Source organism: Corvus hawaiiensis, chromosome 8 (genome assembly GCF_020740725.1).
Source record: "Corvus hawaiiensis isolate bCorHaw1 chromosome 8, bCorHaw1.pri.cur, whole genome shotgun sequence".
Lineage (NCBI taxonomy): Eukaryota > Metazoa > Chordata > Aves > Passeriformes > Corvidae > Corvus > Corvus hawaiiensis.
In genome coordinates, this window is record NC_063220.1 from 34194976 (window position 1) to 34222658 (window position 27683).

General features: G+C 47.0%; 2 protein-coding genes across 4 annotated transcripts in view; one reads left to right on the top strand and one right to left on the bottom strand.

Annotated features, from left to right (window-relative positions):
* Positions 1-606: 606 nt before the first annotated feature.
* Positions 607-5698, top strand: PCBD1 (pterin-4 alpha-carbinolamine dehydratase 1). The gene is made up of 4 exons (XM_048311247.1): positions 607-720; positions 4186-4317; positions 4661-4741; positions 5257-5698. Exons 1-4 carry the CDS (start codon positions 718-720, stop codon positions 5353-5355), a joined length of 315 nt encoding a protein of 104 aa, XP_048167204.1. The 5' UTR covers positions 607-717; the 3' UTR covers positions 5356-5698.
* Positions 5699-7115: 1417 nt separating this feature from the next.
* The window catches only part of SGPL1 (sphingosine-1-phosphate lyase 1), a 31092-nt gene continuing 10524 nt past the window's right edge, over positions 7116-27683 (bottom strand). For 2 of the 3 annotated variants that reach the window (XM_048310941.1, XM_048310940.1), the window contains exons 3-14: positions 27425-27492; positions 25680-25827; positions 24286-24365; positions 22906-23034; positions 15416-15504; positions 14618-14723; positions 14077-14175; positions 13177-13326; positions 11924-12162; positions 11205-11351; positions 10187-10307; positions 7116-10105 (exon numbers count right to left, since the gene is read on the bottom strand). In XM_048310941.1, coding sequence (XP_048166898.1) covers positions 9965-10105; positions 10187-10307; positions 11205-11351; positions 11924-12162; positions 13177-13326; positions 14077-14175; positions 14618-14723; positions 15416-15504; positions 22906-23034; positions 24286-24365; positions 25680-25827; positions 27425-27492 — 1517 coding nt within the window. In that variant the 3' untranslated portion in view covers positions 7116-9964. The remainder of the gene's footprint in view (positions 10106-10186; positions 10308-11204; positions 11352-11923; positions 12163-13176; positions 13327-14076; positions 14176-14617; positions 14724-15415; positions 15505-22905; positions 23035-24285; positions 24366-25679; positions 25828-27424; positions 27493-27683) is intronic. The other variant, XM_048310942.1, reaches the window with a different exon arrangement.

The window sequence follows — 27683 nt, forward strand, 5'->3', positions numbered from 1 at the left end:
ACAGTAAAAAATTGTTGTCAGCACTGGTAAATTGCCCATCACGTGAGTGGGTTTAGCAGACAATGTGCTGCAGGACATGGGCACAAATCCACCTGGCCTGGAGAGGTAAAATGCCAGGGAGCAGCACTCAGCATCCACGAACATGCCATTCCCTCGGCAACGGGAGAAAACAGCTTTAAAGCGCTCGGAAGTGTTGTGGGGCACTTCGCCTTCTTCCGCCCCATTTCCATGGCTCTTTGTCTACGTGCTGAGATATAATCCCGGTAGCCCCAGACAATGGTCTGGTGATTATGGGTACACTGAGCTCATGCATACGCTCAGCCAGGACCACCATCTCACTCCTCACACGTGCTGCCAGCAGCATCCAGCGGTATCGGCTTCAACTGCCCCCTCCATCCCGCTCCACCTTTTCCTTGTGCCCCAGGTTAAGGAAGTGACCCCCAGGAGAGGGGTAGGCGGTTCAGGGGGAAAACGCATCGGGGCTCCGTCGTGCAGGGCTTCCAAGAGATCCTGTCTGGGCATCCCCGGAGCCCCACGGCCCCGTGCGGCCCCTCAGGCAGGCGGCCAGTATTAGGAAGGCTCGGCTGGCCGTGGGTGGACCCAATAGCCTCGCCACGCCTCCCGCCATCCCGGACAATCCCCGGCTCCAGCGGGATCCGGCACGGCGAGCATCACCCGACCCGCACCGCGGAGGGAGGCCACGGAGACCCGCGGACCATGGTAAGTCGCTGCTGGGAAAGCCGGCTGTTTCTTCTGCCTTTTCGAAGGCAAAAATGTTTCAGCGGCAGATCCACGCTCTGAGGAGAGGCAGGAGGGAAGGGAGAAAGGAGCAGAGCGCTGCGAGTGGTTAATCAGTAACGCGGGAGCTCCACCAGCTGCTGCTGAATTTCCAAAGGCAGCGCCCTCCAGGCTCATTCCTCTATAAGGGGGAGGGAGAGGGTCCGCCAGCAACGACCCCCTCTCACATTCTGTAGGACAAGGACGACCTCCACGTGTGCTCCATCTGCACAGCCCTGCAACACGCCTGGGGCGGCTGGAAATCGGCTTTTCCACGAAAGCATAAGACCATGGGCCTTGTGGAACACACCATTCCAGTCCTGCCTGCTTACCCAGGGCTGTCCCTTGTACCTTCTCCTAGGTGGAAAGTCATACCTTTCATTAGGAAAAAATTCCTCCCTGTGAGGGTAGTGAGGCCCTGGCACAGGTTGCCCAGAGAAGCTGTTGTTGCCCCTGGATCCCTGGAAGTGTCTAAGGCTAGATTGGACAGGACTTGGAGCCACCTGGTCTAGTGGAAGGTGTCCCTGCCCATGGCAGGGAGGTAAAACTGGATGGGCTCTAAGGTCCCTTCCAACCCAAACCGTTCTGGGATTCTATGAAAGGGAAGATTCTAGTTAGAGCAGAGAGTTCAAACTCTCCCAATTTCCCATGCAGGTTCCTTTCCCTCAGTTGCACAATGTATCTACTTGGTTTCCTGCTGGCAAAAAACCAAAAATTAAAATCCCAACTCCTTGGCATTTGAGAGCCAGCAGAAGAAAACAAAATAATTTCATTTCTCTAATGAGAAGAGTGTGTTTTAAAGGAGTGAGAGCACATGAAAGCACTAACATGCCATCCTGACAAAACTAGCAGGGTGGCCAATGTCCTGGGGTGAAGAACGAGGGATTGGAGTGGAGTGGAGGGCAGGGTGGTGCTCCAGGCAGAGGGTTTGCCATCACAAGACACAGCCAGAGGAGCTGGCTCTGTGTGGTCTGTGGGCCAAACCTCAGCCTGGCCCATGCCTCCCATTGGTGCGGGGGTGCCTGAGAGGAGCTGGGCTGGAAGAAGCCTCGGGGGCCATCCTCCCACATAGTCAACGGAGAAAAGGGTCCAACAACAATTATACCATGTCCCTTTGTTGCTCTGCCCAGGGAAGGTTGGTTTGGAACCCAGCCCCCTGCATCCATACCCCTCTGCTCCAAGCAACAACTCCAGCTTTTACCTTTCCTCTCTATAGCACCGATAAGGAGCAGGTTTTAGCCCCTGGCCCCAAATCCTGGTGCAGCCCCTGCTCTATTCCTATCAGAGCCCCCTGTGGGTGCCCCCCTGCCAGCGCCCCGTGCAGAGCCATCCTCTGCCCCACGTTATCCAGTTGCTAAGCAACCTGTGCCCAGCTTATCACACCATCAGCAGGGAAGGGCAACGGCTGAGGGTTTATTGAGCTACGTCATGTTTACTCACTACCTTCCCTCCCAGCCCAGGACTTGAGAGAGGACAGGGTTGACATTTGGTGGGTAGGGAGGGGGGTGACAGAGCCAGGGCTGGCAGGGGGTTGTCCAAAATGCAGTGAGGCCAAAATATGCAGAGGCAAGGAAGGCCTTCCCCAAAACTCCTTTCAGCTGCAATGCCAAGGGAACAGGAAGCATCCCACCCCCCAGACATCCTGTGCTAAGGTTCAGTGACACCCTGGCACTCTCCATTCCATGCAGTCTAAGGGTCACGGATACCACAGACAGGTAGGCACCCACACAGCCAGGGGAATGGGGTATCATCTTTCCAATCTTCCCAAAAACATGCAAGAACCACCCACAAAAACCGTCAGCTTCACAGCTGGTTCTTTGGTTTTGTACAGCCTGTGAACAGAGAAGCCATAGGAGAGGATGATCTACCTCAGTTTCTCAGTTGTTTAAGGTGCCATTTCTGAGCACTGATGCCCAAGCAAAGTGTCTCAAGGGGCCGCTGACCAAATACCCACAAAACACTGGGCCAGATTTGTCAAGACTTATATCCAACTTGCCACACGTGGCTCTACAGCACATAAAGGAAAGGATATCGCGAAGAGATATTGTTCTTTATCATCACCAACTGGAAAGATCAACTCACCCAAACCTGACAGAGCTCAAGGAACATTTGGACAATGCTCTCAGGCACATGGTGGGATTCTTGGGGCTGTCCTGTGTAGGGCCAGGAGTTGGAGTTTGATGATCCTTGTGGGTCCCGTCCAACTCAGAACAATCTGCAATTCTGTGAAAGAATTTTAACTGCCAGAACATAACATTTCAGAGAGCAGTGCCCCTGTGCACTCACTTCCCTGCAGAGCCAGGGCAGAGCTGGCTCAGGCTGCCCCCATGCCCAAGAGCTTCATTTTAGTTTCATCTCTGCCTATAAACACTCCGCAAAGCCAAGAACCGCTGCTTCCCCATTACCACCCCTTAAAAACTAAGTACCCGCAGCTCTGCCCAAGGCAGAGCTCAACCACAATCCCTCCCTCTGCCCTTTGTTCCTCACAGACAGAAACAGCCTCTTAAACTCCATTGTAATATAAAGGAGATGGAAAAAGGAGCTGAACTGCAGCTTAGTGTGACTCATCTCTGATCTACACCACTTCTTTCTCCTCAAAAGCAGGCTCCTAATAAACAAATAAACAAACAAATAAATAAAAAGCCCTCCTGCTTTGGGACCCCTAAAGCAACTCTCAGATCTAGAAATGATCATAAGAGCTTCAGCTTTTTAAGCTTTATTTTTTCCCCCAGAAGATTATATGTAAAATAAAATATAATTTGGAGTTTAACTTTACACAGGTATCATTTCGGAGTACCTCAGGCACTGTGTGAGATGTTGTAGGTGAGAGGATAGAAGGGACCTGTGGATACTAAAAAGCTAGCAGAGAGATTTTCTAGCTTTCTGCAGCCACCTGTGAAAGTCTCCTTTCTCACGCAAAGTAGCTGGGAAAACAGTTTGAAGTTTTGTAAACTATTCCACAGGTGCAAGTTGTTTGTGTCTTTGTTTTCCACACTGGGAAAAATATTTTGGAAATGGGTGTTATACAATTCAGCCAATCACTCTGGGAGGCGGATGGTCAAGCACCCAATGATGTTATGCCACTCTTGTGAACAAAGTTATATAAGCTGATTTATATAATTAAATATAGCCGCTTTTGGCCATTGAACCTCATCCTGGACTTGCGTCGTTTATCACCGTTCTTGGTACAACAGTGACAGGAACCAGCTGGACTTCCTTGGTACCTGCAGAAAGTATTCCAGGCAGGGAGCAGAGGACATTGATATTCCAACCTTCCCACCCACTCTGCAGCTGCCTCCTTGTTCCCATAACTCCATGACCCATGGGATGCCTCATTACTCTGAACATCTGCTTCATCCCACCTCTGCCACACTGATCTTCTCTTCCCTTTCCTTCCCATGGTGCCAGGCAGGAAAAGCCCACAGGCTGAGCACAGAGGAGAGGGAGCAGCTGCTGCCAAACCTGCGAGCTGTGGGGTGGAATGAGGTGGAAGGCAGAGACGCCATCTTCAAAGAGTTCCACTTCAAGGACTTCAACCGGGTATGAGCACCAGGGGCATGAAGTTTTACAGACTGGGACACTCGGTTTGCGGAGCAGGGAGTCCCCTCTGCAAAGCTCAGCCAAAGAAACCCCTTTGTGTCTCTCCTGAAATGGAATGGCTGAGCAAAATAGCCTACCCAAGACACCCGAAGTGCTCGACCCAGCATAGAGTTTGTCTGGGAAATACTCCTCAGGAAGAGGAAAACCCATAGAAAACTCCCAGACTATCCCAGGCCTTGCATTTGGTTGAGTTATCTAGACACAGGCAGTGTAAAATTAATAGTAATGGGGTGAAAACCAATATATTGCAGGTTCAGAGTTAACTTTTCTTCTTACTTTGCAGGCCTTTGGCTTCATGACCAGAGTGGCTCTACAGGCAGAAAAACTGGATCACCATCCCGAATGGTTCAATGTGTACAATAAGGTAAGAAACAGGGATTGTGGGGACAAAGCAGAGAACTTCAGGGAGCAGATCCCTTTTTTGAGAGATAAAACAGGAACAGCGAGTCCTGTTCACATCAGAAGGACCTCTTCCCTCAGATGCTATTTCCATACCACAGCCAGCCTGTGGCTATCACAGATCCTTTCCTCCTCCTTTTTCCCTGTCCAGCTGAGCAGTAGCTGCCATAGGCTGGCACCAGGGTTGCTTTTTAAAATCAGTATCAAGTAGCAGCCACAGAAAAAGCTTCTGGGGAAAAGAGTGAGTTGGAAATGGGCACAGGTGGCTGCTGTGACCAGGGCAGGGGTGGCAGTGACAGCTTGTGGCCAGGATGAGCTGTAGGAAGAAGAAAAACCAGGAAAAGTGCCAGAGCGCCTCTCCCACCCCAGGGAATTTTGCTAACAAGTTTGGAGCTACTGCCTCATCAGGTGCAGCACTGGGGGAAACCAGCCCTGCTGTTTCTGTCAGCAATACTCAGCCTGTCTGTCTGTCTGCCTTAGGTTCACATCACCTTGAGCACCCACGACTGCGGGGGTTTATCAGAGCGAGACATCAACCTGGCCAGCTTCATCGAGCAGGTGGCAGCTTCCCTCTCCTGACCAGTGATACACACAGCCACTGTGTCCTGCCTAGATGGCTGCACCCAGAGCCTTCTCCCACTTCCAAGCTAGATCCTGGATACAGACTGCCCGACACCTCGCCAACCTCCCCAGTGCAGCTCAGATGGATGGAGGCACTTCTCAGGGTGCATGTATCCACCTCTGATCTTGCAAATTCCATCCTTAAACCCATTAGCCATGAGATCCCACACCCCCTTCACTACTGAGCCTTTTACCAGGAGTCAGTCATAGAGTCATGGAATATCATAGTCATGGAATGGTTTGGGTTGGAAGAGACCTTAAAGATCACCTCGTTCCAGCCCCTGCCACGGGCAGGGACACCTTCCACTAAACCAGGTTGGTCCCAGCCCCATCTAACCTGGCCTTGGACACTTCCAGGGATCCAGGGGCAGCCACAGCTTCTCTGGGCAACCTGTGCCAGGGCCTCATCACCCTCACAGGGAACAACAATTTCTTTCCAATATCCGATTTAAACCTATTCTGTGTGAATCCGTTCCCCCTTGTCCTGTCACTACATGCTCTTGTACAAAGTCCTTCTCCATGTTTCTTGTCAGTTCCTTCAGGTACTGGAAGGCTGCAATTAGGTCACCCCAAAGCTTCTCTTCTCCAGGCTGAACAATCCCAATTTTCTCAGCCTTTCCTCAGAACTGCTGCATCCCCTCTGATCATCTTGGTGCCTCCTCTGGACTCACACCAACAGGCCATGTCCTTCCAGAGTCATGTTACACCACTGCACCAGTAAATCCATCCAGCCTGCCCCCATCCAGCCCCTATGTTGTTGTTTTTTACCTCTTGGAATGTGCTTTCTGCCTAAAACATGTTTTGTGAACCCTCTGGCTTCTCTGTAACCAAGCAGCATCGTGCTGTGCAATTTGTCATTGCTGTAACCCCTCGCTAGCAGTAGGCACGTGGTCTCACCCCCACTAAAACCAGCCTTTAGTAGGATACCAACTGAAAATGTTTACAATATTTCAAGATGTTACAATAAACATCTTGTTTAACCTGATGGCTCTTTGGAAAGAGGCCTCACTGATCAAATTACACCAACAGGTTTTCCCAAGGGCAGGTACTGCCCTGACTGCTCTCAAGAAGGTGCTTCTGCCACGGAAAAACTTCACACAGAAATGGCAGGTCCCTTCACCTCAGAGTGACTGCGGTCTGAAAGACAAAGAGATGATCAAAGCCGGAGCAGGTAAAAACTGCTTATGTAAAGTCCCAGCTGTGCTGTAGCCAAGGCACAAACACAGGGAAAGTACAACTAAAAGGCACAAAAGCAACACAGCACCTGACCACAGGCTGCTTAGGGTGGAATACTTCCCAAAGCGAGGTTGTGGGTGGATTTGGTGGTGCAGGGTCTTCAATGACACAATGAACTATCTGCTGTAAAACCAACAGCATTTGCTTTCAGCACAACAGTCTGGGGAAAAACACTACAAATGCCCAGTTCGGGTCTTTTTTTCTTCTCTTTTTTTAACCCTTTAAAGTTCTACAAAGTCTTAATAGAAAATCCATAGCTCTTAACTTCCAGCATCTTTGAACATCACACACAAGATGCAGACACGGACACCACCTTCACTTCGACAGAAACACAGAGCAGCCCTCAGGCAGAGGTAGCAAGATTCATAAGCCATCCTCCCTGCCACAGACCAGGCTGTGCATGAGGAAATTCCAGGAACAACAGGTCCTCGTTCATTCAAATGAGCACTGAAGCAGAAAAATAAGAACTCGGTGAGCCTAGATAGCTAAATGCACCATTTTAATACAAACCAGGCCCATTTTCACCAGCTCTCCAGCTACTTCAGCCTCCAGTTCGACAGTGGCATATCAGAGCAATGCAGAAAACTGCCATAAGATCAACTTATCCCATTTGTCCATTAAAAAGTCCACATGGATTTATTGGGCAAGGTATTATTGTGTTGTACGCAACCCTTCCGCTTCCCTCTCCCCAAGTCATCAGAAAAGTGCAGATGAAATCCATGGCATGAAGACACACATCTCTTCTTGGTCCATCCCATTGGATATTCTTCATTCTAGTACCTAAGAACAGGCAAATCCCTTGGGAGTGCTTTGTACAATCAACAAATTGAATGTCCCACTTGGAAAACAAGGACCATCCTTGGAAAATCCTGCAGGAATTAACAGTGGCAAGGATCCCTCCAGGTCTAAAAGTACCGTCCAGTTTCAGATCATAATCCAGTCCATCAAATTCTTCCTTATTTTTTTTTGTCTTTTAAACAATCACACAGCCTGTAAATCCATTTTTCCAAGACCATTTGGCATGATAAAGTAGATGCAGATTACATATTAGGCGACAAGGATGAATAAAAACTACACACCAGGGAACTACAGTGGCCTATTCCTGACCACAGGATTACATTTACAGTATAGGACAAATACACATGGAACAATTAAACCCACAAATATTATTAATAAGCAAAGCCCAGAACAGAATACATTGACTTACAAATAACATCTTCAAATACATCCAAAAATGTGAAATGGAGCACTGATCTGTTAGATCCATCTACTTCCTGGGAGGAAAATGCAACTAGGGAAGGAAGAGAAGGGAGTTTCTCTCCTTCAGCCCACCCCATTCCACCCCTTCTTTCTTTTAAAGCAGAAACAAAAAGAGTACCTCCCTTTTGTTTTGTTAAATCTCGGTCCCAAAGAGAACCATCACAGCAGCCAGACACTCAAGACTGTCTCCAAAGTACTGCAAACTCAGAGATACAGTAATGGTCACATTGGCAGGACCTTGAGAGAATAAATAGGTCCAATACAAACTGCCAGAGCTGATATCACCATCAAGAAACTCTCGGGCAATTCAGTGATTTCAAAAGGGCTCAGAGACTTGCATAAAGTCATCAATTTCAGGGCCAAAATACTTGCATCTCCTAGCACAGGGAATAAAGCTGTTGGAAAGCCAGGATCCTTCCAACAATGGCCAAGCCCAAGGCTGCAGTGGCTGGTAAGTGACCTTCTCATTCCTTAAAATTCTGTGCTTCAACCAGGGTCAGCTTCAGGCTAACAGGCTACAGCAGAGAGATGCTTTCAGATGCCTTGCACAGGACAGTGCAGACAGGGCATGAAGTCTTTGCCCACGTGTGGGATTCTCCCTGGGAAACTCTCTGTTCCATGCAAAAAGCTGAGAGGAAACATGGGAAAGCCCTGCAGGAGTAACTCCAATGCTACTTAAGAGATTCTGGCTTGTCCTTGAGGCCACAACTGCACTGAGAAAACTCTCTCACCCTAAAAACAGTGAGGAAAAATAGGAAGGCTGAGCCACATGTCCAAGGCTTGAACACTTCCAACCTGCTGCATCCTTTCCTCTGCTTCTCCGAGCTCTCCCAGCATCTTTGTGATACTGTGAAGGGACTTGGCTCATTACAACTACTATCCTACCCAACAGGCAAGGGTGCTTCCTCTGAGGCCTTTGAGGTTTGTTTTCAGAATTAGTACCATAGAGAAATGACCACAACCGAGGTCACGGTCAACAGCTGAACCCTCTAACCCTCTCTGGCATGCCACAAAAAAAATGCCAGAGAAGCATCAAGGCACAATGGTGAATGCCCTTTTGAGAATGTGCCTTAAAGAATCAGTGCAAAGAGCTGAGATTACTGCTATTACAAAAGTCACCTTTTTGATACTAAAAGACCGTGGTAAAAAAACTGTCTGCACATGACATCCCTGTCTGTGACATGGGCCAGGGCCTAGCTGGCTCTGCTACAGCATCATGAAGGGAGAGCATAAAACCTTCAAGTTCTGAACAGTGAAATGAGCTTTGCACCTCCCTCCAGATTTGTGCAAGGGAAAACAGCACTCCTGGGTGGTCAATGCATGTCATCTGCAAGAGGCAGGGGAGCAAAACAGCCATGATGTACCTGGGGTTTTCAGTACCATCCAGTTCCCCTCTCTACGCCGCCTGCTTCATTTCTATTTCTGCTGTTGTTCAAGAGATTTCAGAAAAGGATTTTGTGTTGGCTTTTTCTCCCCCTCAGCAGATATTGATTGCAGTCTCACTGAGATCTCCAGAGGGAATTTCAAAAGGAGGCCATGACTGCCTTCCCTCTGCCAATTTATCAGCTCTGCATTAACAGATATAAGGCTCCCTGCACTGTCTGTTAAATGCAGCAGCTTAGAGGAATACTCCAAAGAAAACAAAATTGCCAATTTATTGTCTACCATTAATTTCTGGGAAGATTGGAGCCATGGCACACAACGTGAGAACTCAAATTTAACACTTGGCTGGACACTGACTGAATACCAGGTCTGAGGAGGAGAAACAACATGGAATGAAGTGACATGCAGAATACCTGAGGAATTTGGAGCTGTGGAATGGACATTCAATTCACCATCAATAGCCATGATGAAAACAGGCAGGTGGGAGGGAAGAAAAGCCCTAAAACTGAAATTGGGCATGAAAACAATGCAGATTTCAGAACAGACTAAGATAGGGAAGGAATTTTTCCAGATCAAGCCACCCTCAGACCTGCAATTGTAGGAACAAAGGAACTGTAATCTCTTTCCCTACAAAACCTTTGGAACCACCGCAGTGCTCGCTGGCAAGGCACCGATTGTTGCATTACAGTCAGTGGTGGCCGGGAGAGCCGTTCATGTGCTTTTCACTGCTGGGAACATCCGTGCTGTAGAGGCCATCCAGGTATGCCTGGGAAATCTCCGCTACCAGGCTCCTGTCTGGGACGGACTGGGCCATTCCATAAATGGCTCCCTAAGCAGAGAAGAGCAGGCTGTTACACAGGAGAAATACCCTCAGCCCAAACACCCCCTCACTGTGTGCTGGCCTCCTCACCATGCCAGTGGTCTTGGCATTGAGGTCTTTCATGATGTCCTGGATGCTGTCCCTGACATCCTTCAGGAACTGCTCAGCAACGCCGGGCTTTGTGTGCAGCTGCGTGATGCAGAGATGGATGCTGGGCAGGCAGGGTAGAGGGCAGAGATTAACTACCTCCAGTACACACAGCTCCACGTTTTCTGAGCAACCAACAGCAACGGAGCCCTTCTGTGGCCACTGATAACCGTGTATCTCCTTAAAATAGCATTCCCACTGAGGGTAATCCCTGCAAAATGTTTGCTAAAACCATCTCCTTCCTTCCTTCCTTCCTGACTTCACAATTAGGTTAGAGTTTCTCACCTCATTCCAAGTACCCATGCTGAGAAAAATGTAGCTGCCTGCAAGCACGGGGACCCCGGCATCATTTCCCTCTCCTTCCTCTGCAGCTTGTAAGCTATCACGAGAAGGAGGCACCCACCTCTGAGCTATCACCTCAGGCTCTCTAGACTTTGCTTCACATGGCCAGTCAAAATTTTTTTCAGTGCAGCTACATCTGGGAGCACTGGCCACTTCTGTCCACAGAAACCCAATTTCCCACTTAAGGAAAGTCTCTGACAAAGATTAATTTTACATTGAAAATTATCAATCCTTCACTGTTCTTTTAATTGCCTTCATCTTCAGTGGGCAGGAGGAAGATAGTAAAAATAAATCAATCAATCTACAAACCCTCAGTTAACTAAACATGAGATAAAGCCTTGGTTATTTATATTTTTCTGCTTGTATTAGATAAAGGTAAATAGAAAGGGAGCCTCAGATATGTTCTCTGCCAGGCTCATTAAAATTATTATTACTTTATCTTCACCGCTGTATAATGGCAATTACAGAAGTGATTCCTGCTCTGCAGAGGAAAATTCTACATACAATTTATCGGATATGGACAACAGCATCCAGCAAATAACGAGAGCTACATGGCCTGAAGTTGACCATCTTGCATACCCTGGCTAAAGACATCACTCCCTGGTCTCCACAGACTCACCTTGGTGGGAACTGTAGGACATTCAAGTTCCATCCTTTTGCAGCTAAAAAATTAGATAATCGATAGATGTCAAAAGTGTCCGAGCCAATGGAGAGGACAGACACCTCTGGCTTCCCAAAAATGAAGATGCTGTCGATTTTTCGCAATCTTGAAAAGAAGGAGGAGAAATGAAATGACTGATCAGGGTTACAGGGTTCAGACATTCTGTTCACCCAGCTGGAGCCTTAAAGGAAAAGCTACAAAAGGGAACAGATGGCACATTCCCACCCAAAAATCACGCACGCAGCCCAGGCCACTGCAACTTGCCAGGTCATTACATACCCTAAAGTTAAGCAAACTCAGGAAGAACTGGGAAAGAGGGAAGACAGAAAAGCAATGGAAGACAGAGGAGCAGAGAAAATCAGCTTCTCTCACATAGTCACCCAAGCACCCCAACAAGGAGGAGTATAACCCTTCTTTTGTCCTCCCTCCAGATTCCCCCTCAGCCACCACTGAGGCAGAAGGAATTCTCGAAGCAAAGTCAGCTGAATGAAGGTGCCTGCACCCCTCCCTTCTGTGCCCCTCAGCTATCTAGGCACAAACAAAGCGTGTTCTCCCAAAACTGCCCAGTAGGTCCCTACCCAGCAGGTACCAGGAAAAAACAAAACAAAAGCAGTTTGGGAGGAGGAGTCTAGCCCAGGGTTTAAGAGCAGGATCCAAACACTAAAACACCCACATACTCAGATTCGAGGAAACGGGCTGTTTTAATGATCCTCTTCGTAGCCTCAACGTAGCCCGACTCTCCGATGTGCAGCAGGGTTGCCCAACATGCAGCTATGATCCCACCAGGCCTGGAGCCTGCCACAGAGGGGGAGGCATAAATTCCCCCTTGCCAGTCAGGGGCTATGAAGAACTGGTACTTCCTGTACTCCTTGTCACTGTAGAGCACCACCGAGGAGCCCTTGGGAGCATAGCCATACTGCAAGAGGCACAGAAAAGGTTAGAAAGCAGCAAGAGGGCACAGGAATGCATCCAAGTCCTCACCAAGATTCCATTTGTTTATCTGCTGGAGAGCAGGAAGGCTCTGCAGAGGGCTGGGACAGGCTGGATCCATGGGCAGAGGTTCAGCAAGGTGAAGTGCCAGGTCCTGTCCTTGGGTCACAACCACCCCCTGCAGCTGCAGGCTTGGGCAGAGGGGCTGGAAAGCTGGAAAAGGGCCTGGGGGTGCTGGTGACAGTGGCTGTACATGAGCTATTGTGTGCCCAGGTGACCAATGGCACCTGGCCTGGATCAGGAATAGTGTGACCAGCAGGACCAGGGCAGTGATTATCCCTCTGTCCTGAGGGCCCTTGAGTTCTGCGTCCAGTTCTGGGCCCTCATGGACAGAGAGACATTGAGGGCCTGGAGCATGTCCAGGAAAGGGAACAGAGCTGGCAAAGGGTCGGGGAGCACCTGGAGCGGCTGAGGGAGCTGGGGGGGGGGCTCAGCCTGGAGAAAAGGAGGCTCAGGGGGACCTTCTCACTCTCTGCAACTCCCTGACAGGAGGGGGAACCAGGTGGGGGTCAGGTTCTGCCCAGAGAAAACAAGTGACAGGCCAAGAGGAAACAGCTTCAAGTTGTGTCAGGAGAGGTTAAGGTTGAAAATCAGGAGAAATTTCTTTGTGGAAAGGGTAGTTAGGGATAAGGGGCTGTCAGGGTTGGAGGGGCTGCCCAGGGAGGTGTTCATAGAGTAACCGGATGTGGCACTCAGTGCTCTGGTCCGGCTGATAAAGTGGGGATTGGTCACAGGTTGGAATCAACCTTGGAGGTCTTTTCCAACCTGAAGGGTTCTGTACTTTGGCACACTGCACAACGCATGTGAACAGAGCAGCCCCTACCCCTACACCTCAGTGCTCCTCCACAGAGTAAAGAAGGAATGCCTGAAGGTCGGGATGGCAACACAAATCACACCCCAAAAATGAAAGCACTGGAAGACCCTTCTCCCCTCTCCTTACCTTGTGGGTATCAGCAGAAATGCTGGTCACACCTTCCACACTGAAGTCAAAGGGACGCTTTAGGGGGAACCCTGCCTTGTCCATGAAAGCAATAAGGAATCCACCCAGGCAGGCATCCACATGGAAGGGGATTTTGTACTTCACTGCAAGCTGCATGTGAACAAGAGATCAGGGAACAAAATTATGTACCCAAACTCCAGTCACTAAAACGTATTTGGCATTTCATGGTTAAATGTTCACTGAACCCTTTGAAAGCATCACACCATTCTCAAGCTGCGGAGGACAGAAGATCTGGAAGGCCTGGCTACTTGTGGGACGCCTTTTTCTGCCTTCCACACAGAGGAAAAACAATGTGGCATTTTGGTAGTTTGCTGTGCTTGCCAAAGGAATGTGACAACATTGTTTGAAAGGAGTATCCTCAATAAAGTAAAAGTGCGTGAGTCAAATGAATGTAAGGTCAGAGGAGAGGCCCTGGCTGGTCACATAGAAAATAAATAACTGGAGCACAGAGAGGAAAGAAATCAGTGTGTTTGGAAAATAAGATCCCAGCCCTCTGACTTGTACTCCCTCCACAGATACCTCAGACTTCCACACAAATTTTGCTACAACCAGCAGGCCCTAAATCAAAGTCTCTTCACTAAGTGGGCCATTTAGGTGTTCTTTCAGGTAGCAAAGAACGAGCACTTCTGGTTGGTCTCACAGTCACACATTCCCCCTCACTCCCAAACTACATCCTGTGTACCCTGCTGTTGGTCAACACCTTCTGAGGACAGTAATACCCTTCCAACCAGTGGGATCCCTCCACCAAATTCACTGCTTGGCATCCTGGAACCCCTCTACTCTTCTTGTGCTGGTTTTACTGCTACAACACACAAGTTCCTAAAGGTAGGGGTGTCTTACCTCTGCCACCTCTTCAATGGGGTCCATAATTCCATGTGGGAACTGGGGAGCAGAACAGACCAGCATGGCTGTGTTCCTTGAGATAGCTCTCCTCATTGCCTGAAGATTTAAAGAGAGAAGATGCTCACATTCCATTTACCAAGTGCCATCCTGCCAAAAAAGATAAAGAGTGACAACATGCAGAGTCTGGTCTTAAAAACCAATGCACGAAAGTGTACAGAAAGGAAAGCAACGAGCTACAACCACTCATCCACTTGGAAATACCATAATATTTTTGTTCATCCTCCTCTGAAATCTGGGGCTATTTCTGAAATACATAAATTACTTAATTCTAAATGAATCCCATGGGACAAAGGGATAACATCCAGTTATTTCAAATAAAACCTCATCTGCAATGATAGGCATTTATCCATGCTGTTTGTCTCTGCTTCCAGAAAGCATTCCTCCCCCTTTATCCACTGACTTGCTACCTGGACAGGTAGATTTCTTGCTAGTTGCTGTAGTATGCTAATTTCCTCACAGAAAGAGCCTAAAGTGATACCTGAACATCCACTTCCATAGCCTTGGTCAGTGGTACTTGGATCAGCTTCATGCCAAAGTAGTGTGCTGCCTTGTCAAAGGCTGCGTGGGCACTCACCGGGACCAACCTGGAAAAGAAACAGATCAAATGAAAATAACATTTTGCTATCTCCCATCTTGAGTGGCAGTGGCTGAACAGCCTTAATTAACCCTGTTTTCTGAGGCCTCATATAATTATCAGAGCCTTAAATGTTAGAGAGGGAAGAACCACCAGTGTTTCATTTATTTTTACATTTTCCCCCTCAAAGCAATTAACCAGAAAAATATTTTCCATGCACCGTCTAGAAAAGAGGCAACACATCAGAGACAGAAAATCCTCTATTAGCAGTGTAATGATTAGCACAATTCCTCATTTGAGCTCCAACCAGCCCAACTCCAGCCTCAGAGTTTTCAGGCTAAACCCTCTGATCTGAGTAAATCCAAACCCTTGAATACTTCAAAGGGCCTGACAATCTCTGCTCAAGAGCAGAGCTGATCAGAGCAGGCTGTCTAGAGCAGCAGACAGGTATTGCCAGAATACATCTGCTCAGGACTGCCCCCCCCAGCAACATCTCTGCCCCCAGGCTGCTTTAAAACTTCTTGTGCTTTTGAACTGCTTCTTTCTACATAGGTTTCCCTCCTCCAGACAGAAATAGACAAGGAATAGGTGGTAATGAGCTATGAAATGAAGGATTATTGAAGTCCAGCAGCCACCTCAGCTTAAGGGGCACAGTAAATCCCACAAGCCCCCAAAGGAAAAAGCTGTGGTGGCACCACTCACATTTCTGGCTGTTTAATGCCTCTCTCATAAGCCAGGTCTCTGTATGCCTTGCAGGCCATCAGGATACTCTCAGTTCCCCCAGATGTCATCTGTCACCGGAAAAGAAGCAAACAAGGAAAAATAACAATGGATGTTGCAGGAGGAAAAAGCAAAAAGGGGATGCAGGCACAGCATCTCGTCTCTGCTTCAGAGATGCATGAGACAGCTCAGGGTTTCAAGGGCAGAAGCCACTGAACAGCATGAGGCAACTTTCTGACACTCGGCTTGAAAATGCACATTTAAATGTTGAATCCTCTGTTTAATTGGGATGGGGGAAAGGGAAAACAAAAAGTATTGAATTCCAGAGCCAAACAGGAGGGGACCACATTGCACAGTCACTTCACCTCACAAAACTACTCGTATTCAAGCTCTTGATTACCTGGGGATTGTTTATCTGCATTACAGATTAATTATGCCACATATATGGAAACAACAAAGTTGATTCTGTGTTAAGTCAGGTGAAGTCCAGCAGGGTTTATTAGGTCTGGAGTAGTGCCACGCTGAGACACAGAGTCAGCTCAGGGTTGGCACCACTCCTGAGCTACAAAACTTTCCCAGAACCCAGGATGCTGCAAGACTTGGAGCTGTCTTCCCACCTCCTCTCTGCAGAGGCCAGCCAAGGTCTGCTCAATACCAGAGCTTCTAAGCCCTCAGGGACCCAAGAAATTTTACACCACGAGGAATTTGGCCATTCCTCTCCCCAGCCAGTCCCTCAGTATCCACACCACCCACTAACCCTGCTGTCCCAGCCCTCTTCACCCTGACCACAGGGTTTGCATCAGGAGGTGGAAGAGAGGAAGGCACACACAGGTTTACTATTGCATACTTGAACTCAAGAGCTGGTGCAAATACATAAATTAAACTCTTTACAGGAAGGAATTCCTCAAGTGGACCGTCTCTTGTGGGTAAGCTTTTATGAGTTCTGGCATGCAGAGGACACTGGGCACAACCTTCCCCAGTAAAATTTTAACCTGGGAAAATGTGAGATTGGTTTTTCAAGCAGCCTGCAGGACTGACTTAACTGGGTGAGCCATAACCTGAGGATATGGGGTAGCTGGGACAGTTATACAGAGGTTCAGGGAAATGAGGAATCAAAACCTACTTATACTGCTTATGGGGAACTAATTTTGCTCCTCAGACCTGCTGAACCAACTGCAACTTCCCCTTTTAACCTCTTCTGTCTCAAAAATAAACATAAAAAGGACCCAATCACATTTGTATTTGTTTTCCTTTGGTTTTTCCCCGCTGACGTGGCTGCAAACCCCAAAAATGCCAAGAAGTGTGACTGGATGACAGTGACTGAACACTAAGTTTAAATATTAAGAGATAAGGAACAAGGTTCACAGCCTGCTAGGATTTGCTCCTAACACAATCCAAGCCAGCAGCAGCTGCTGCCACAGGCAGCGCAGAAGCAACTGCCACACCACAGAATTTCTACTTTTTGGGGGAATTTTAAAAGCAACAGCTGTCAAGAGATAAAACCTAACAGAGCCTCACACTGGATAAAGACACCGCTGCATTAGTTGTGAAGCAAATGGATGGCGGCAGGAACACAGTGTTGGTTTTATGGGCTGTGTCACTCACTTCTCAATATCCTTTATGAAAAGATCTGTCAGGTTGTCAGTGATTACCTTTGGGGAAAAAAACCCAGCTGGTGATAACACAGACTGCCTTCCCACTAGGTGGAAGAAGAGGAATGGGATTATTGCATGCTTGTACCTATCCTTGCAACACTGCTTAGGAAATTGCAATGATTGTGAAAACTTTACTAGGAAGGACCTGGGGATCTTTGCATTCATGTTACTGAACACCAGGCCTGCTCCTTGTTGGGCAGCATTCCCTACTCTCACCTAGATAATCTGCTCTTGAAAAAGCAGCCTCTGTACAGTCTTATTCCCATTTCAATTATTCCACCAAAACACCAACATCTTGCCCTCATATGTAACAAGCCTTTCCTCAAAGCCTGGCTTTATTCCCTGCATGGAAATGCTGAGCCACACGCAGTTTTGGGTAGGTCAGAGCCAACACTTATCAGCCGCAGGGTAAGGAAGAGCATCCCAGGATGGATCCTTCTCCCAGGCACCCAGACTGGCATGCAGACAACAACACAGAAAGCTTGTTTAGGCAGCTGAAATTCCACCCAAAAAGCTGAATTTCAGCCAGCTCAGCTTCCTAAATTGGCCCACAGTCAGCATACCACAAGTCTCCACCACAGAGAAGTGCTAGAGTCTGGAGCAGCCCAGCACAGCTCCAACAGCAGAATCCTCTTGGTCCACATGGATTGTACCTGTGGATGGAGCCTGCTCCTTTACAGGAGGCTTTATCAGCTTAGCCACCGACAGCAAACTTGGTTCTTCAGTAGCCAGAACCTGAATCACTGTCACAGGATCCAACTTCCCCAGTGCCTGCAGTGCTGGCACCCAGCCAATGCACGGTGATTCAGCACCTGCCAAGGGCTCACACACATTCTTCTCTCCCCTCAATTAGAGTCCACAAGCTCAGGCCATGCCAAGCAGAAAAGGGGCTGGAAACAGGCATTGTTTTAAGCAGCTCTGCAATCTTGCACTATCTTCACAGGCCAGGCAAAGCGTGGGGAAAAAGGAATATAAACAGACATTTTGTGTTCCTGATTTATTTGTTGTTTTCCAAATGGGAGGGGAGAGGAGAGAGCACAGGGAATAAATATACCTCCTGCTTTCCAAACTCAGTATATCCATTGCTCCCTCCCTCCCTCCCTCCCTCCAAATCCCAGTGCTCTGGAACCTCAACATTACAACCGCAATAAGAGACGTGGTCCCTATTCTAGGATTTATTTGGCCATGTGTTGGGGTTATTAGGAGTTCTCCTGTTTTCTTTTTCTCTTCAAGAATTTTCCCCATATATGTTGCCAGAGCAACAAATTATTGTGTGCTTAAGAAAAACAAAAGATGTGGCCACAGAGGGAGGGGTCGAATTGGCTACTCTCTTTCACTTGGAGGTTGGGTACACCCCGGGCAGGCTGGTGTTCTCAGCGCTGGGAGGAAGAGAGGCTGCCATTGTTGTGGAGGGATTTCGTCAGCACTGCAGGCTTCTGCTTTCAGCTGCTTTCCTTCTACCATGAGTGGAGTTTGCTCACTGGAGCGGCTGTTGCACTGGGACCCTAACACCCCACCTTACTAAAAGAGGTTCACCATCTGCTTGGGTGCCTCAGGGAGAAACCCCGGGATTCCCTAGCCCATCTTCCCCTGCCCCACTGGGAGCTGGGCTGCAGCAGCCCTGCCTCTGTCACTGCTTCAAGCCTTCGCTACTCTGTAGTTCCGCACGCCCTGCTTGCTGAGACCTCCCAGGGTTCCACTGCAGCTCCGGAGTTTGATCCATCTCATCTGCCACCCAGGATTTGTGCTCGTCCCTGCTGTTCCAGCCTGCTGTTCCTGAGGGTCCGGCCGGACAGCGGGATTGGCTGCCCAGGGGCTTGTGAAGCTTCTTTGTCCCATCCCTTCCCGGGATCCCAGGGCACCGGTGCCGCGTGCTCCCCGAGCTCGCTCCGGAGCGCCCCCTGCAGCCGCGGGGGAACCATCGCACCTGCCCTGCTCACCGGGAGCCGCCAGCGCCCCTGCCGGCTGCGAGCGGAACTGCACCCGAGGGGAAAGGGCCTGACAGCCAAGAAGCCTGGGACTGGGTTTGTGGGTGTTTGCTGTTACTGCCATAGATATTGCTGTTTGCCTGTTTATCCATACATATATATATATTCCTATTCCTCATATTTTTGCCTGAAAGCCCCTTAATTTCAAAATTGTAATAATTTGGAGGGAAGGGGGTTGCATTTTTCATTTCAAGGGAGGCTCCTGCCTTCTTGGCAGATGCCTGTCTTTCAAACCAAGACACCATGTCACTGTCAAACTGTCAGACATTAACGAACCACTTTGGTTCATGGTCTCTGAAGTTTTGTTTCCATTTTCTCCTGAATAAACATGTCCATTCAGACCCTGGAGACAAAGCTGACAGAAAGTTTCACTGAGCTGAACTACCCCACGAATAAAAAAAAGCAAACTACAACTTATTTCTAGGGTAACAGAGTAAAAAAATCCCACCACAATCCACTGCACAATCATAACATTGCGGCAGCCTCCCATAAAACCCCTGGAAACCTGCAGGTTGTAAATTCCACAGCTTATGTCTCTCAAGGTAACCTGCTCATCACTACAGATAAAATCTGACAGATCTGCACAGCTTAAGACCCCCTCAAGACACATCACTCTCATTTCCCTACTTCAAATGTGCAACAAAGTTTGGAAGCCCCAGAATTTTGGGAGAAGAGACAAAACGAGTTTCTACAGGAGGTTTAGGCTTGCATCTGGTGATTTTGCCTTCTCTCTCCTGTCCTCAGCTGTAGAATAAGTGGAAGAAGAATTCAGAGAGATCCACATCAAATACATACGTCACCCACACACAGAATTTTTCCCTACACTTCAAAGCTGCCCTTTCTTTTTAAAGTTCAGAAAGCTACTTAAAAAAAAAATACTGAAGCTTGCATAAAAATGGTGATTTCTCCCCACATTACAGGGGAAATCCACAGAGCCAACACTGCAAAACAAAGCACCTTGTGAACATGAACACATGCACACATCAGACAAGAACAAACCCCCTTGTTCCTCTTCTGTGTGCTGAGCTTAATTAGTCCTTCCAAATCATTTCAAGAATGTGATTAGAATCTTCTAGGTGCCCAAACTCACCAATTCCTGTCTTTTTGCTCTTGCATAACACAATTAAAAGTAAGAACAACAGTAGTAATTAGTGAGAAATAGGAAGCATCCATCTACTGCTGAAAATGAGTCCGTCTAAAACTGCTTAAAAACCTGAAACATCCCAGAGCAATTTAAGGCAAAGGCATGTCTGAACCGCCCCCAACCACCAGGGCATTGTTAGAGCTTTTATGCCCATGTTTAAACAAAGGAGAATTACAGCCTACATGGCTCAGCTAAAGGTAACTCCTGTAAATAATGCAAGCTGCTCATCTAACATTCAGAAATGTAAAAAAGACAGGTTTCATTTTAGCATTTATGAAACGCACCAAAAACCTTCAAAGAGGAAGCTCCCCAGAGATCCTGCTGAGGGAGGTGTCCACATGACACAGGGCAGGACCACACAGAGATCCCAGGCTGCTGAAAACCTTGGGAACAGCATGGATGTGTCACTGGCCTGCTTTTCCCAGACTGAGCAGCAGAATATTACTCCCACAAAGTGCTGTTCTGCAAAGTGCTGTGGAAACCAGAGCACAAAGGAAGTGAAACTGCCTCACTGAGAAGTCCAGACAGAAACTTTTTTGTGCTTTCCATGCAGCACAGAAGCAGACACCCTCTCCAGAAACACCAACAAGTTCCATCTGCCTTCAGGGACCACCACCATGCACCAACAAATTAGCCAAGCAGTCCCTGCTGCTTAAATCAGGTGAGTAAATCCAGTGGACAGGGGCCTGGCACTATGACACTCTGCTTCTCAGAGGTGGCAGTGAGGAATTTTGGGGGAAAAAAAAGCAGTTGTTCTAAATTTCAACACTGCAAAAGTCGAATCAAGTGAACCAGAGGCCTTCTAAGTAGAAGGAGCCAGCAGGCCCTCTTGGACAGATTAGTTTAAAGATAAAGATAACTCAGAGCATTGCACCTTCTCTGGTTTAGCATTAAAACCTCTCTGCTTTACAGCCTCACCGGTTATAGAAGTATAACTGCAGCACTCTGAGCCACCAAGCTACAGCAGGGCCTTCCTAAGACAGAAATCAAATCACCAGTTTGAAAAAATGCTCTTGTTAAATGACTTTGTAATTGTCCAAGCCTCCAGAAATTATTTTGAAATGTTAATTCAGTTCTGGGGGAAAAAAAAAAAGAAAATAAGAGAAGTCTTTGAGTCCTACTACTTAAAGAGCATGTGACCTCCATACACCCACCCACATCTCTCCATCACTGATCAGCAGCTCTGGGCACTTCATAGTCAGGAAGAGCAGTGGGAGGAAGACAAAAAGTCTACTGGAAACACAAATTTAGACATGATAATTACAGGGGTGCAATTAATCTTCTGTTTCCAAATGATCAACTTTCCAGCCCTCCCCTTCTCCTTGCAAACTGGGCTGTGTTCAAGCAGTTAGGACAGAATCCCACAGCAGGTTGTGCACTTCCCCCTTTGCTTTGCAGCACCATCCTCGGGAGGGAGAGGAGGACAGAGGAAAAAGCAGAATTCCCCGGAGTATAGCTGTGCAGATCTCACTTTGCCTGTGGCAGTTTTATACCCGTTCTGACCTTCTCTTAGGCAATTCCACTTTCCCATTTCAGTGGGAAAGCACCCAGGGCCAAGGCTGACACTTTTACAATGCATTTTATGTAACAAAACCCGAAGGCCCCCTGGTGCAGGCTTCAGCAAGCAAAGTTTCCCAAGCACCCATCAGAGTCGCACAGCTCTCCACCTGTTGTATCAGCTGATGTCCCAACTGCTGATAGAAACAAGTTCCAACAGCCTTATGCCCAGTGCCTGCCCCACTCCAGGGATAATTTCCCTTGTGTTCTCAGCACTGCAAGCCAGGAAGGAGCTGAGGTGAGGTGAAATGTTTCTTATAAGCGAAGAGGCACTTTCCTCCTCTAAACTTGAGGGTGGTACAGGGAATACAGTCCTGAGAAGAAAAGTCAGGTCAGAGGGTGTCACCTCCTCCTATCAAAGACAATCACATTTTGCACTCCCACAGAGTCAAGCTTCATCTTCAACCCTACTGGGAGTCTGACCCCAACCACACCTTCTATAAGGCTACTCCAGTACTCAACTCCTTAACACGACCAAGCCTCCAGCTGACAGGGAAAGCCCACTCAAGGCCAGTTCAGCTCATAAGCTCTTGTGTCAACACTGCCTTCCAACACTGAAACCATCAGTTTAAAAACACACATTTGGACTCTTGCTGAGAATTTTATCGAGGCTGTAAAACTGGTTTGCACTGGAAGGCCACATAAGCCTGGAAACGCAGCTTTCCAGCTGGACAGCTGACAATATATGCCATGCCTGCTTGTTGGTGAGTAGCCGGCCAGCCAGCTGGCCTTGCCTTTGAGCTTAGCAATCTGGCAGGCTCACAGATTTCTGGCTCAGAGACCAAAACTGAGGGGAGCTTCTCAGAGTGACACTTCTCTGTTCAAAACTCCCCACTGACAACTAGCCAGGCTGCATTTTTCTTTTCTAATTGCCATCAAGCAGATGTGTCACTTAAGAGTGGGGGAAAAAAGCTGAAGTCTTGTTTACACAACTGTTTCTCTGAGTTAAATTGTTTCTCATAAAGCTTCACCAAGAAGAGGAATTAAGCAACCTACACACAGCTGGCATGAAATACACCAGAATGAGCTTAACCTCAGTCTCCTCTGGAGAGCACAAGATGGATTTGCACTTATCAAAGTCAAAAATACCCAAAATGTTCAGGAGGCAGTCAAAGACAGGCTACTTACAGCACCACAAGAGTTGGGGCCCCCGTGGAAGAGCGTACAGGCAATCCTCACTACTTCTGCTTCCATCTTCCTCAGACCAGGGAATATATCTGGATGGAGAGGATTACTCCAGGCAAACTCTTCATACACCTTCAGAAAACAAAGAGAGAAAGTTAAGACTTGCAGATGAGGCTTTGAGAACACCCCATGTGCACTGTAGAAGCAAATTAGCTGCATTTTATCATAAGAACACTACAGAACTTAACTACTCCTGCAGGTAGATACCACAAGCTGGGAAGCTGTAGCTGAGGAGTAAAATAAAAAAAAGTTTTTCTAAGGCATTCAGACCTCTGGAATGATTCTACAGCACAACAATCTTGTAAGAACAGATTTAACAATTTTGGTGTTTTTAAAAAAGAATACAGCATACATCCTGCAATTGCTTTACACAAAACAAGCAAAAAAAGTGACTTTGCAGAACTTGTTCTCAAGTTTACTGTTAAAGAGAGGTTCTAAAGCTGGTAGAAAAGCACAAATGCCCACCCACACCACAACAAAAGTAGCTGTGGAAAACAGTATTTCTGCTCATTCCACAACTGTGGATTCACAGGATTCAAGGCTGGAACAGGCCAGTCCCAACCTCCTGCAGGGATGTTAAATAAAATACAGCAAAACAAACCAGTGAATAATCAGCACAAACAAAGGGAATGTTTCCACAAAGTGATCCAAGCCAAGGCCCCTCCAGAAAGGCTGCTCTGAGCTTTGTTTCCCCAAAAGCGGCACAGAAAATGTCAACATGAGGAGGAAAACAGCAGTAGCAACCACCAAACAGAGCCCATTACAGCTGCTACAAAAGCTGCTCCCAGGAGCAAGAGGGCCAGACTTCCCTTTCTAGCAAAACAACTATGGAAGGAGATGTACTTGAAAACAAACCTTTAGACTGTTTAGGTTATTTTCCAGCCTCCCCAAAGGGACAAGTTTCTGAGCAGGTAAACAGACCTCACAAAGACACCACTGAAGCGTGCCACTGCTCCATTGTTTATAATTTGGACCACACAGCCACGCCAAAAAAACATTTCACAATGCTTTTCTTTTGCTTAAACCAAGAGGGGTTTAGTTCCGCTCAGTGACAGCTGTTTCAGTACCGGCCTCCAGTTCATTTGTAATTACTACTTACTTTCTCACTCAAAACAGCACCTCATCTGATTGGATACCAGTTATCTCTACGAGGTGTTTTCACATGGACAGTTACATGGCCAGAGTTACGCTGCCCAAATTGCCACTAATTCCCCTTCCCAGACTTAAGTTTTAGATCTTCTCTATTTATTTTGGGATGCTGGAAGAGCTCTGAAGAGTTTCTGGTCACCCCGAAGATGCAAATTTGGCCTCCTTGCACTTTACCTTCACCAGCAGTTGGGTGAGTTTCTCTTCACCACTGTACACAGTCCCGGAGACTTTCCCATCCTGCCAGCGTACATCTCCTGGAAGAGAGGGAAGAGCACACTGCTCACAAACACAGCCATTCCCAGCCAGTGTGGAAAAGCACACAGAAAATCACCTCAGTTATGTAGAGGAGGACTCAGCTGTTGAGATTTCCCTGAGTTTTGTGGCCCAGGAACAAGCTGTGTGTGAAGTTGAGCCTCTGGCATCGTGTGAACTTAGCAAACAGCAAGTAAATGATGACTAAAGAGTCAGCACATAACCAACATGTAGCTGCAGCAAGCAGTTACATTAATATGTAATCCACTTAATCCCCATCAGTCTCCCCAAACTGCTGTTCAACCAACTGGACACTAAATTAAAGCCACCTTCAAAGAGCACCCACCACCACTGTAAGCTGAGAAGAGATGGAAAGGCCAAGTTTGCACTGCTAAAATCCACAGTGCTGGCACCTCAATTAAATTTCACCTAAACAGGTATTTCCAGGCAACTTCTAAAGGGGAGTGGAGAATTCAATGGGGCCTTAAGAGAAGAAAAAAAGAACCCAGTGAAGGAAGGAAACAATAACTTAAGAGAAAACACAGACAGAAGAAACATTAGCAATACACAGCAGTAGAAAAGAAGGAAGTTGTTCCAGGATACTCAACTATGAAATTGTTTGTTTCAGAATTTGAAGCAGATGCACTGTTCTAGCAGAAAATTCAAGGCATTTCTCAAATTTGGGATAGCAGCAGGGCAGTCATATCTTCTCCTCTAGACAGGAAGTCACCCACATTTGCTCATTAGGAGTAACAGGTACACAAATCAGGGGGAACATATTTACATGAGAGAGGCAACTCAAATTAAGTGTCAGACACTGCTTGAGTGGACTCAAGCCAGAAGAACATCATCATGACTCTTCCTTAAAAGGCTTTTTCAAAGAACAAACAATTGCTCCTCTAATTGAGGTCATAGTCTTGGAAATTCCCTAACAATCCTACTTGGAAGTTGCTTGTGAATGTTTTCTGGGGCTTAATGGAAAATGCATTTCTGGTAAAAGTCAAACATCAAGGTAACTGCAGAGAAATGCAATCCAAAAAGAGAACTCCCTCCATGTTTCTCTTCTCCTCAGCTCTCCCATCTCTCCATCAGCCTAGAATTCCTGGGGAAGGAACAGAATTTCAATGTAGATACCTGAACACAGTATTTGAACTCATGGATCTCAGTCATGTCTAGAAGGAAAACAGACAAAAATTTGCAAGGGGACAAAATATTTAAGCTGAAACCATGAGCAGGAGTCCCTGGGACTCATTTAAGAAAGGAAGTGTCATGTTTGTCGTCTGAGCAGACCCACCTCTGCTGCCGTACAGACTCACCTTTTGAGCTGTACTCTTTCATCTTCTGCAGCACTTCAGGCTGGCTCATGCCTTGCTCTGGCAGTGCTTTGATATAATCCTTTTCATCTTTCAGGAAGGATAAACTGGAAGTGACATCATTCAAGGCTTCATCAATCTTCTTTTGAATCTAAAAAGAAAGAAGAAAGCTTATCAAACAATGGCACTGGTCAAATTCTAAATAACAGTTGAGTGTGTGCAGGACAGGACCCGCTGCCTACATCAGTGGTGTTGATGGAACAGACAGGAACTGCTCCACTGGGAGCTTTGACAACTTTCCTTAGTGCTTGAGAAAATAAAACTCAAAGAAAACAACCTACATTTTTATCCAGAAAACCTTTTTAAGTCACAGTTTAATTTGTAGGGGTCTTCAGATGCATTGGTTTGTACACCTTGCCTTCTCTACCACCATACACACAGTTTAGAAACTCATGAAAACAGAGACACAATAAAGAAATCTCCACACAGACACAGTTCAGAGATTTCTTTCTTCCCACACACATCTTGCACTCAGGAAACCCCAGACTTCTTCTCACAACACATACCAAAGTAAAGATTCTTTTTCCAAGCAACACAGGTGTTGGGATATTGACTTTTGGACATTGGAATGCCTCAAAGTCAAGGCCTCTTGTGAGCAACTGATAAGTTATCAGGTATCAGCCTATCAAAGAGCAGAAAGAGGACACAGATAGGACACAGCAGGAGTGCCCTGGCACAGGGGAGCAGTGTTAGCCCTGAGAAGGGATATAGGGATTAAATAGGGAACAATAGGGATTAAAGTGTCCTTTTCTAACCGGCAGGCAAAAATAAGCAGAAGAGAATTTGTCTGATCAAGGGCTACTCAGTTTAGGAGGTGAAAGCTGGGGCACTTAACAGGACAGGGAGGGAATTTAATCCCTTCCAGAGGAATGTGGGAGGAATTGGATGACTCCTTCTATGTCCACAGCAAAAGGAAAAAAATTCGTCTGCGCTACTCTCTTTGGACAAAACTGCCTGGAACAGATCTGACCCCCAGAATCAATGCATAGATACACCAGCACAACAAGCAGCAGGAAGTGCAATCAAGTGTGATACCATCGTTTACGAGGTAAAAGAAACCCAGCTGTGCATTTCTTCATCCCAGAGTCGTTAACGTGCTAAAATAAGCTTACAGTCGTGCTTTCAAGTTTTTATGCAAAAGCAAAAAAAAAGCAGCTCCCAAACACTACAGCTCGTTTGTCATTTTAATGATTACACAAAATGCTGATATCCTTCTGCTAACTTTTGCTAATTGTTATCTGAGCCCTAAACTCATTATGGCCAGTTGCTTGGTTAAAATAAATACCCTTCCATGTTGCACAACAAACCCTTGGCTATCTCACACTTCACACTGTTTCAGAAGAACAGCTCCAGTTCAATTCTGTCTCTTCTTCCAGAAATAAAATTATTTTCTTAAAATCTAACAATGAGAAAACATTACTGGAGAATTCACTCATTCTTGGTTGATATAAATAGTTCAAAAGTTAAAAAGGCAGCATTCCCTTTTTTCTGAGAGTGATACAAAAAGATTGGGTAGAAATTGTATCTATCATTAAACCAGGAGGCAGCAGAAGACATTCCAGATCTATATTCTTGGACCACTAGGATCATAGTGACCTGACAATGAAGATGCACAGAACTGTATATTCTCCAAGAGAGTTGAAACAAGGACCTGGAATAATCCTCTAAGTAGTTGTTCAAATACTTACTATAGCCCCAACAAATGGCATTTTTCTCAGCAGTTTAAAGAACTGTTTTTTAGTTCGGGATGTCAAACCTGAAAAACAAAAGGCAGAAATGAACCTAAGAAACAAAATAAAAGAAACTTCTGATGCAGCTCATGATCAGGCTCAGCATTCCTGACCCAAGCTGAAATAACACAGTGACCCAGGGGACATGGTGAGACAGATTCGTGAATCCAAGAGCAAGGTTTTCAGGGATGGACCATGCCATGGAAACATCTGGACT

Coding starts and splice junctions, on each gene's coding strand:
- PCBD1 (XM_048311247.1), top strand. Junction 4,318..4,660: donor ACTTCAAGGACTTCAACCGG/GTATGAGCACCA, acceptor CTTACTTTGCAG/GCCTTTGGCTTCATGACCAG. Junction 4,742..5,256: donor GGTTCAATGTGTACAATAAG/GTAAGAAACAGG, acceptor TGTCTGCCTTAG/GTTCACATCACCTTGAGCAC.